General features: G+C 34.3%; 1 protein-coding gene across 2 annotated transcripts; it reads right to left on the bottom strand.

The window, feature by feature from the left end:
* Nucleotides 1–7,706: 7,706 nt before the first annotated feature.
* Nucleotides 7,707–11,340, bottom strand: LOC140864694 (ATP-dependent Clp protease proteolytic subunit-related protein 4, chloroplastic). 2 transcript variants are annotated; one of them, XM_073268991.1, is made up of 7 exons: nt 11,018–11,340; nt 9,574–9,630; nt 9,214–9,269; nt 8,932–9,058; nt 8,582–8,659; nt 8,198–8,311; nt 7,707–8,124 (listed from the first exon to the last, which is right to left on the bottom strand). In XM_073268991.1, the coding sequence occupies exons 1-7, from the start codon at nt 11,234–11,236 to the stop codon at nt 8,053–8,055; spliced, it is 723 nt and encodes a 240-aa protein (XP_073125092.1). In that variant the 5' UTR covers nt 11,237–11,340; the 3' UTR covers nt 7,707–8,052. The 2 variants fall into 2 exon arrangements, with proteins under 2 accessions (XP_073125092.1, XP_073125091.1); XM_073268990.1 differs by having other exon boundaries at nt 9,574–9,777; nt 11,018–11,335.
* Between the last annotated feature and the right edge of the window lie 218 nt (nt 11,341–11,558).

The following is an 11,558-nucleotide window of genomic DNA, read 5'->3' as shown; positions in this document are numbered from 1 at the left end:
TGTGAATATTCGTTCATAACGTTCTGTTTGCCCATTATCGATTCAAGAATTAATAATATAATCTTCCATTTGGTTGTACCACAATAGTGCCAATACGAAAGAAAGCAAGGACTAGTGTAGTGAATTTCATATCCTGCGATCTTTTCGGAGGGATTGATTATTATGTTAGATTTGATATTATTGTTTTGCGAGGGTTATTAATGCTAAATTTTAATTTTACAATCAAAATTGTTTATATCAAACTTTTTTTTATTAATTTTACAATAAAATTTACTTAAAATATATATACTTATATATATATATATATATAAATATATTCGGGTATGGGGCCGGGAACGTGGATTAAGTTCCTGCGGATATGGGGATGGAGAATCCGCGATTAAATATAACGGTGAATGAGGCGGTTATGGGGACAAGTTTTGTATGCGGGGACGGGGCATCCCCGGCCCAGACCCGTGTCATTGACATCACAAATCATTTTAAATAATTTTTATACTTATATTTGATTTTTTCAAAAAAAATTTGACAGTTGCTTTGACCAAGCCATCTATCATTATGTTCTTGAATACTACTTCAAAGACGGAATTGAAGTCGTGGAGTACATTTTCCTTTCAACGCGTTTTTTTATCTCCAGTTCATGATCATGGTTCTATTGGAACTTGCGCATTTTTCTTTGTTGTCGCAGCAGTAGAAATATTGTTTAAAATACATAATATTTAAATCATGAAACGGGGAAGAGAGACTTGGCGTGGAAATTATTTTTTAGATTTAAATAAGTTATTTAACCATTTATATTTAAATTTGGCGGTGTTCCCTATGCCCGCATATTACATCAGGATCCAATGAATTCCTAGGATCTATGCAAGAGCATATCTGAATTATATAGCTACTTTTGGGGTGCAAGGAATGATAGTTTGTAATAACTCGTCGGTCAAAAGTTTTGTATCTAATTACGATTAGAAGGTATGATTTTATTAACTTTACTTTATAAAGATATAGTTAATTGATTAAATTTTTGGTTTTTACAGGCAATGAGATGTGGCATAGAATCCTATTGGAATTTGGAGAAAGATCACGTACTGAAATGGGTAAAATTATATCCTGTTATTGCAAGACTTTATTTTTATGGGAGTCTCCCTCATTATCGTGAGGTAAAATAAATAAATTTTTGTTTATTTTATTTTTTGTATATGTAATAACATAATATTATGTCAATTGTAAGGCAATTTATCATGGTCCATAATTGTGGAGTCGACATGCTGTTTTAATCGTTGGAAGAACCATACTAAGGAGAAGAGTGTGTAATGAGACAATATCTTATAGCTGAAAATATATAGTTATGGCAGGGATAGTGGCTTTCAAGGATTTTTATTTTTGTCGTTGGATTGTGAATATTCGTTCATAACGTTCTGATTGCCCATTATCGATTCAAGAATTAATAATATAATCTTCCATTTGGTGGTATCACAATAGGGCCAATACGAAATAAAGCAAGGACTAGTATAGTGAATTTCACATCCTGCGGTCTTTTCGGTGGGGTATTGATTATTATATTAGATTTGATATTATTGTTTTGCGAGGTTTATTAATGTTAAATTTTAATTTTAAAATCAAAATTGTTTACATCAAATTTTTTTTATTAATTGTAGAATAAAATTTACTAAATATATATATATATATATATGTATATTCGGGTATGGGGTCGGGAACGTGGATTAAGTTCCTGCGGGTATGGGATGCTTATTCTTTAATTTCCCTTAAGATTAGATTAGCATCCGAGGTCCCCACACTCGCAAAGTTGTAAATTTATATTTTGCGGGTGTTTTACATGGAAAGAAGTCTTGGGCACTATAAATAGGTAAAATTATGACGTTTTAAGGGTTTCACACATCAAAAATGCAAGAGAGGAGGCGGCCATCCAAGGAGAAGAATGAAAAGAGGGAGAAACTTGAAGAACTCAAGAACCACAAACAATAGTTTTCTCTTTTCCTTTTATTTTATTTGTTGGGATTTAGGGGATCATACCCCCAAACTATGTTTTGATTTATTCTTGAAGATTGAATTTGGTTTTTAAGCATTCTTGATTATATTATCGTGTTTATTGCAATTTTGGAGTTTGATCAAATTCTTATTGATTTTATGTGTTATAATTGATACCGAGAGGAGATTTTATGATATAATAGGGTAATATAATTCATGGATCTACAACTTGCATCGAGATATAAGGTTGGATACATGTTGATAGTCATAGTCCACCAGGTCGTAAGCTATAGAGAATTCCACAAATCGTTAACTTGAGAATTAAAATTCAATCATTAGAGAAAAAAAAGGGTAGGTGAACCGAGATCCTAACAATCGTTTATTTATTTTCTGAACTTAATTTATTTGTTTTGATTTTATTCCATCTTTTTATTTTAGTTCATTAATTTATTTTCTTTATCGTTTTAATTAACTAAAGAATTATACTTGAAGTGAATTTGTCAAACATCAATCTCTGTGGGACGATACTCGTACTCATGTACGCTATATTATTACTTGACTCGTGCACTTGTGATTTATTCGAGCTTAATCGATAGACATATTTGAGTTGATTTTCTGTGGTATTATTTGCTCAATCAAACAACCTGCAACTGCCCCGCCGCATGGGGTGTCCAAACAACATAAAATAACTGGACGTGAGCGCTAAAGCTCAGTACGCTAATACGGGTAAACATACAAATATGATGCATGCAATGTAATGATCGGGTATCATATATGGGTGGAAAAATCAGAATTTGCTCAGACTGACGTCTAGGATATGAGCTGAAATCTAGGGGAATCGAACCACTGGATTCAAACACTCACTCCTAACTGGACGTGGACCATGATGTCACTTAGATCACTAGAGTCCGCTCGACCCGTTGGTCACTGTTACTCTCAGTGTCAAAACGTCCTAACTAGGGTTGAGCTTCCTACAACTTTAGCTTATCTCAAAAGAGATACATGCTCAATTTGATATGCACATGCAGCATAATATATTAAAACAATAATATGCATCATGTCAAATAATATGCAGCATATAAGCATGCAAACCCACTGGCTATCTTATTCAGTACTTACGTACCTTACTAAGGCAGTCCTAGAAATATCCATCTAGGTTACAAGCCTAACATTTAGCACTACAAAGCAAAGTAACCATGCATTATATTCTTGCTCTAAAATTATTAACTAAGCTATTGCATACTCTATATTCTCTATTAGGATCTAGAGTTATACTTTCGTCCATCGTCAGCCTGCTGATGTCGAATGTCCTAGAACTTAGGCACAGCTCCGCTACAACCCTGGAGACGCCTCTCCAAGGCCCAGACCATGCCTATATAACTAGAAACTCCTAAAATAGCCTAAGAGACGAGAGAAGAGCTTGTGAATTGGCAAGTCAAATGTGAGCCTCAGACCCCCTATTTATAAACCACAATCGGAAGCTCCGATCCCTGCTTATATGCCACATTCGGAATGGCCTCGGAAGCTCCGATCTATACTTTGGAAGCTCCGATCTCCTGCATGCAGCTACGTGTTCAAGCATCAATGCCACGTTACAAGACACCACGATCGGAAGCTTCGATCCCTCTTCAGACGTTCTGATATTCCCGTTGCTTCCGAACTATTTCGCTGGTTCCGATCCTTTCGGAACCTCCGAACCCTCTAGGCTATGTAGTTTGGACCTTCTGAATACCAGTACAAGAACAGGGAAAAAAACTGAGGAAATAGCAGAAGTTGAAACTGAGAATCAGCAAAATACAGCTCCAGAAATTGAACAAGGTCAAGAACTCGAGATTGAGCAAGATAGAACTGAGAAAAGAGAAACGAAGACTGGAAATAACTCAACTGAACTAGAAGTTGAGAAGTTTTAGTAAAAGTAGAGAGTGATGATATGCTTCTACAAAATGGCAAGCAAATAAGCTCAGGAAAGGTTGGACCATCAGGCACGGCTGTTAATATAAGTCTGATGAAGAGATGCCTAAGGATACCTACTCTCCTAACTTAGATGCTATCTTGGACACGCTTGAAGTCACATTAGCAACTCTTACCACGAATGTTTTAGCAATGAGGATAGAGAAATCTTGGAATAATCTTCATGTTGCCAATCTAAGAGATTTCTTGACAAATGAAATGGGCATACTTCATCTTCAGATGACCAAACTACTCAAGGCCATGGACAAAGCTAATTAGATTGTTGCTTCAATACCTCAACCGATCCAAGCTCATCAACATACTGATCATAAAATTGATGTGTTGGGGCTGATTTCAAAGACTTCAAGAATACAATGTCAGATAACTTCATCTCTCTCACCACTTAGATTAGAGCAGTCTCCAACGTGGTACAACAAATTCTTGTTGACACACCATTACCAAAGACTGATCAATCTAGAAGTGGCCTTAAGGGCACTCGAGGGAGAGGCTCTTCTTCTACTTCTGGCCATCGGGGCCCAAGCTCTCAAAGAGGACATTTTCGAATATAGTCGACTGTTTTATTATTTTATCTACACATTGAGTCGCTATTATTGTATCTTTCTTCTATGATATTCTATGAATATTCTGTTATTTTATCTACAAGCATCCACTTTGTTTGACAAAAAAAAGTGGGAAGACAACTGACAGTATCAATATCAGTCTAAGACACAAATTTGGTAATCTAAAATAATATTAAAATTTTTCCTAAGACACTTAAAGCTGAGTTTTGTCAAACACCAAAAAGGAGAAATTGTTGGAGATTAAATTTAAGTTTTGTTGTTAAAAAAATAATTAAAGGTTAAAATTAAAATACTGAATGAGTAACTCGACTATACTAAGTTGGACAACTGAATTGAGTTACTCAACTAGACAATTCCGTCGAAGTCAGGAATCAGTCCTATGCTAATTGGATATCTATATGAATGAACTAGATGAATGAATTTTTCAAAAGATTCTCAACTGAACTTAGCAGAATATTTGAATATTGAATATGACGACTGAACTCAGCACCTTGAATGAACCACGACTAGAATTATCACAATCAGTCAAGAACATTCAACTGAAGATTGGACAACTAACAGTTATCAGAGTATATTCAAGAAAGACAGTTACAGTCAATGTGGCATTCCCTAAACTATCAGAATCCAAATTATTTGAATTGCTACCATTTATGGAAAAAGACAAAACATTCTAACAGACACTGCAACAGTGGTAGTGTGTAGAGTTGTGCTATCTTCAGAGTTCGTATCCAAGACTTAAAATTCAAGCAATGGAAATTTAATATGAGGAACCAATAAATTTGTACGTATTTATGACCGTGGCAGATCGATGCCTATAAATAAGCTTGAAGATCAGTTGTGGAACCCTCTCTCGATCTCTCAAACTTACGCATTCAAAGCTATTTGTGATCAAGCATTCGGTCGACTTAGCAAATCTCAAGTATCACACAATGTACAATCACGCTCTTTCAAATCACTTATTAGATCATTAAGGATCATTTTTTTCCTAGCACTTCATTCATTTTTGTAATACCAGTCAAGGACCGAACGTTGTATTGAGTCTAGGAGTTTCAGTTAAGAAAGTATTAAGTCCTTGCTGAATTGGGGTTGTACAAGTGGTTGTATTACTCAAATCTTCTAGTGAAACCTTCCAAAGGGAAGAATGGTGACGTAAAAGTTTTCATCTCCGAACATCCATTAATAATTTTTGTGTTCTTACTATTTCAGTCGACATCTTACTCAAGTCTTCAATCTGTTTGTTGATCTTTTTTCCGCACATAATCTTTGTTGATCAACTGATATTGACAGTTAAGGAAGTATAAAATCAGTTCATTTGTGATCACGATTGAACCCAATTATTAAAATTCGAAGAAAAATGCAAGTGGTGTATTCAACCTCCCTCTACACATACTCACCGATCCTTACACTAGGGATAGATCGTTCAATTTTTATATAATGTCAATGACGTAGATGTGTATTTAATTTTCATAAGTGTGAAATACATATTTTTCATATTTTACAGGGAATTTTGGTACAAACTCGTGAAAAATTATTAAAATAAGAACAAATATCAAGTTAAAGGACTAAATAACAACTTAAAAACTTGCATAACTATAAATGGTTAAGTAAAACAACCAAAATAATATTTTTTTAAAGAATACTTTTAACCATTTCTATTTCTGTCATGTTGTAATCGCCCTCGATACGTTGCCAATGACATGATATGTGCACAGATAAGGTGTTGTACATCAGATTTTGGGAGCGTAGTCGGACTTGAAAAATTGAGTCACTCAAAGAATAGATTGTTTTTATTTTTAAAGAACAGAGCATAGTTTTTTAATTAAAGTTCACAAAATTCTTATGAGATTGTCCCACGAATAAATTTTGTGAAACATATTTTTGACTCAACTCATAAAAAATATTATTTTTTATTGTATATATGGATCGAATCAATCTGTTATATGTATTTAGATTCGTGAAATCATCTCATCATAGACTTAATCCTAAATTTTTTTCACAAAAACGATCAGGGAGAAAAATGAGTCGGCCCAATTCATATTTGTAATGAAATATAATATGTTTTGACATAAAAGTAATATTTTTTTATGAGTTGAATCGAATACAAAATCTGTCTCACAAAATTGACCAATGAAACGATCTCATTCTCATATTTGTTTTTGTGCTTCAATAATACAAACAATATTTTATTCATTCAGTTTGTTCACGACAAAATCTTTGAATAATCATTTTTTAATTATCATTATCATCCATAAATAAATCAAGTTTTTCAAACATCATTGTTATTTTGATTTTCGCGTTCCATATCTATTAAAACACCAATTGTCATTTCCCTCATTATTTTATTGTTGTCATTAAATAACTATTTATCGAGATCTTCAGTCTAACTATCAGTTAATCCTTATTTCTCTTTGTTTAATATATAGACAAAATATTTTGGTGTCATACTAATTTTTTCATAACCCAAAAAAAAACTAATAGTAATTTTCTATCTGTTATAAATATAAATTAATAAATTATATAATTGAAAACATTTTAAATAAACTCATTTTATACCAGAAATGTCATTTGCCCTATACAAGGGTTTTGTAATTACAAGGGTATTTTAGGCATAAAGTGAAATAATCTTTAGTTTATTTCATTTGGAAATACGAGATCACACAGGTAACAATTTCTCATTAGATATCATTATTTACCACGAAGTTTTGTGTGGCATGTCATGCACGAAATAATAAAATAAAATTGAATATGAGTTGCATGACCAGAACAATGTTACAACAATCTAAATTGAGTCTTATTTTTATTTCTTTCCCATTGTTTAGCAAGTATAACTTTAACAAATAAATCACACAACTACTGTTTCTTGATTTGTCGAATATTATGAAATCAAATTTAACAAAAGTTATTTGTTCAAAAAAAAAAAATTAACAAAAGTTACTTTGAAGCATAACCGTACCGAAACTAGCACCATTGAAAATGAAAATAGAACTGGCTATGATGGTTCTAGTTCTACATTCCTTTAGTACAGAAATGTAGGTTCCGAAATCAAAACCTGTCGGTTTTAGAACCCTTCTCGGGACGGTCCTTAGATTTGTAAACAATGAAGATTCCTCACAATAAACGTAATTCTGCCACTTTTAGCATAGCATGAACTACAGAAAATAATCAGAATGATTAAATGTACAAACAACACGGATAAGATTCGATCATTGTTCCATATAACTTAACATGAGATAATTGCTCTCCATTCATAGCAACAACATGCATGCATCCATTACCTCACTCTCAAGTAAAAGAGGGTGATCTAGATAAGACAATTGCTTTTAGCAGTAGCCCTCTTAAAAAACTTTCAAGAATTGAACATATAGAACAAAGAAGTTCAAGCATTTTCTAGGCAAAGGTAATAGACTAGCATTTCTTGATGAATTGCCTGTGGAAGCTGAATTCTTTACCTGCACATCTTACATTGGATTCTCTAAGACTATGTGTGGATAACCACTATCTCGCTCCTATGCTTGTTACAGGATAAAGAACTTCGAGACCTTTAGATAAGTTGTGCCTTCTTGAGGTCGGACATAACTCCTCTATCTTCAGTGCCCCTTTCGTTGTACAGAACCTACAAATAATAAGAGGAAGTGTAAATTCGTGATATTTCAGGGCTAAGCACAATATTCCACTATTCGGAGTACCTTGTCAATGATCCCATATTCCACTGCCTCACTCGGACTAAAATATTTTGGACGCCTTATGTCTTCTTCAATCTGCTCCGGTGATTTTCCAATGTGTTTTGCATAGAGCTTAACCTTTCAAAATCAAACATGAAATTGCTAAGTATAGGTAAGTTCCAATGCAAATAAAGGAGCACGGTTTCTTGTTTGGATACATAAAGGTGGAGTCCAAGAAATTGGCTATTTTGCATGCAACCGAATCAAAAACTTTTCCAGACAATAAATTTCACGCATGGTATAGAATCCCACGTGTATAAGAGAAATATAAGCATTCTTCTTTTCGGTTTTGTCAAGGGGGCAAAATGAGTGACACAATTGCCAAATATGACTGTCATTACAACTTACCAACTCAGCCTTCACATTTCTAATCTCTTTCCTCATAACCTCTACATCAGTGGCTTGACCCTGAAATCTGGCAATTGGCTGTAAAATTACACAGGTATCCTGTATTAGTCTCAAAACAACGTAAAGTAGAAAAACAAAAGAAGAAAAGAAAAGATGATGATTTCTGTGCATCATTCTTAGACTAGACCAGTTATTTGGAAGCTAAGTCAGATGAGAAATCCTCTATGTTTGGGTATAATGGTTCAGTTCCAGAGCTAAAGATCGTAGTTCTCGCACACTCATCCTCATGTTTCCCGCTAGGGACGCCGTAGAATGGAATACGAACAAAACGTAATGTGCTTTAAAGTGACCTGTTTTATCATGATTGTTGAGGATGGTAAGGCAGAACGATTCCCCTTAGCACCAGCAGCCAATAACAAAGCTGCTTCTCCCCAAGCATTCCCAACACACAGTGTAAAAATGGGTGGCTTCACGTACCTATAGGGGTTTTACAAATTTGAAATTATGTAAAGCAACCGAGGTAGCGAACCCAAGACAAGCTAACGTATTCATTCAAATTTTCGGAATACCTTTACAATTTCAAGATCAGAATTGTGCATGAGATTTTAAAATATAAGGGAAAGATTTATAACCTCATAACATCATATACTGCAAAAGCTTCTGTCTCATAGCCCAACTTCTCCCCACCCTGAAAAATGTACAAACTACAGTATAAACATGAATAGATACTAGCATATGCAGAATTTCTTAGGAAAAATAATGCCTGTCAATGAAATGTGTTCCTGCAAGTGACATGATAAATCTCTGCTTTAGATTGCTATAGTTGTTATTCTGAAAACATTTATCCAAAAATAATGCAACATAGTAGACAGGCAAGATTTAAAGTGCCAATGTATCTGTGGTCATTTGCAAAGATTAGGGACATTATTAGGTTTAAAAAAAAAGAAAGAAAGAAAAAAGAAAAAAGAAAAAAGAAAAAAGAATTGTCAAACCTTGGTTGTCCCTGTCGAATTAATATAAAGGTAAACTGGTTTTTCCTCATCTTCGTACTGCAGGTAAAGGAATTCTGCAAGTATCAATTCAGTGACAGAAGGAACCAGAGACATTCCCAAGTAGACAATCCTATTCTTGTATAAGTATGATGCCAAATCTGGGGGAGCTTGCTCCCAAGCGCTTCCCCTAGAGAAGGGAATAACCTAACATATTGTAGCTAATCATAAATGTGATAATAAGCAAGGCTGGCACTAGCATAATTAGTAACAGTGAGGAAAACACACACGATGCACAGGAAAATATATTTTATTTTATAGAATCATGTAATTTTGTTAAAACATATTTAATAACAAATTATAAAATTGATTTAAATAACTACGATGCAAAATTAACTTAAAATATGTTATTTACGATTTGATTTTCATTCTTATGCTTATTATACAATATCGACAATGGTTAATACATAGTTTGAGTGGAGCATTTTGAAAACACACAAATGACAGAGCATTTTAGAGTAACTTCTTCGACACATTAAAGAAACCAATCCAACATGCTCTTGCTTTGCTTATTACATGGTATAGATGGATACCATATAAATAGAGTTGAACTTGGTAACTGATTACATATAGCAAGGGACAGTAACCATCTATAAAAGTTACTAAAGACAAATAGAGAAAACAATTTAACAGTGATTGCAGCCACTACTCGCGTCCTGAAAAAAGTAGCATATGATCACTCAAGAAACTTGACAAATACCATTCTCTATGCAACTAAACAGTAAACACTTGTCTCAGAAGCAGGCACAAAATAAGATAATGAGTTCAAAATACAAGTACGAGCAATTTTGGTGACACCTGCATCATAACAGTTTTCCAAGGCTATGCATAGTTTCTTCGATTCTTTTGTTTGGTTAATTTTAAGTATTTACCTGGCATCGACAAATACACTCTCAACAGTAAGGAACACAATATTTTTCCTTACCTGAACTCAAAATGATGGTACTTGACTCCAAATAGTATCACAAAAAATCGGTCACATGACATTTATTTCCTCTTCTCACCATCTCTATTTGGTATAAACTCACGCACAAATGGTGGCCAACTAGAATTACACTAAAGCAAAAAATTTGCCACCATAATTTAGCGTAAAAACTGAATCTTAACGACACAATGAGGCATGCTCTCATTGAAATAATTACAAGGATAATAACATTTCACAGTTTAATTACAAGGATAATAACATTTCACAGTTCCACGGCGTCAAAACTAGTAGAAGTATAAATCCCACCGTCAATCACAGCACATGCATCCTCATTTCACGCGCAACAGAACATCACCGTAACTAATCAAGTAAGACTCCAAAAAGATCATTTCTTTAAAATCATCCGACACCCATTTCACCAATCAACATAATAAGCACAACTGCACATATATGATTAATTACCATAGTGACGCCACCCCTTTTGCCACGCGAAGTTGAGGAAGTAGGTTTGAGTGAAGCGGGGCAGATTCTTTGACCCGAAAAGTCACCCGAGACGCTGCCACCGACGATTGGAGATAGAAAATTGGTGCAAAGAGAGGGTTTAAAAGAAGAGGACGAAGATGTTAGAAGTGGGTTCGTGCTCAGTGTGATTCCGGCAGTGGGCAAAACGTGAGAAGCCATGGGTGCCGCTGAAGAGGCTGAAAGGTTTTAGGATGAAATGGAATCGGATTGTTGCATTTTGGATCCGATAAGTGCGATTGATGAATTCGGGTTGTAGGGGGTATTGGATTAAATAAATGGAATAATGTAGTATTTGGGAGAGGTGATGCAATAAAAATGGAAAAGTATTTTATAGAATCTCTCAAATATTATTTGAGTATTTTAAATGAAGATTAATTGGGCTAAATCCCTCTTCTACGTGAATGTTACACTAATAACCTTAACTACCTAGCAAATCCCGGTACTACCCACTTTTAAGTCTTAACAATGTTCTAAACTTCGC

Source organism: Henckelia pumila, chromosome 4 (genome assembly GCF_033568475.1).
Source record: "Henckelia pumila isolate YLH828 chromosome 4, ASM3356847v2, whole genome shotgun sequence".
NCBI classification, from domain to species: domain Eukaryota; kingdom Viridiplantae; phylum Streptophyta; class Magnoliopsida; order Lamiales; family Gesneriaceae; genus Henckelia; species Henckelia pumila.
This window is presented reverse-complemented; position numbering and strand designations above follow the sequence as displayed.

Bases quoted from the DNA above. Each gene is read 5' to 3' on its own strand.
- LOC140864694 (XM_073268990.1), bottom strand. From the start codon at position 11,236: ATGGCTTCTCACGTTTTGCCCACTGCCGGAATCACACTGAGCACGAAC. The intron at 9,059-9,213 runs GTTATAAATCTT...AAACCCCTATAG, and splicing joins GCAGTATATGATGTTATGAG to GTACGTGAAGCCACCCATTT. The intron at 8,660-8,931 runs GTCACTTTAAAG...GTAATTTTACAG, and splicing joins CAACAATCATGATAAAACAG to CCAATTGCCAGATTTCAGGG.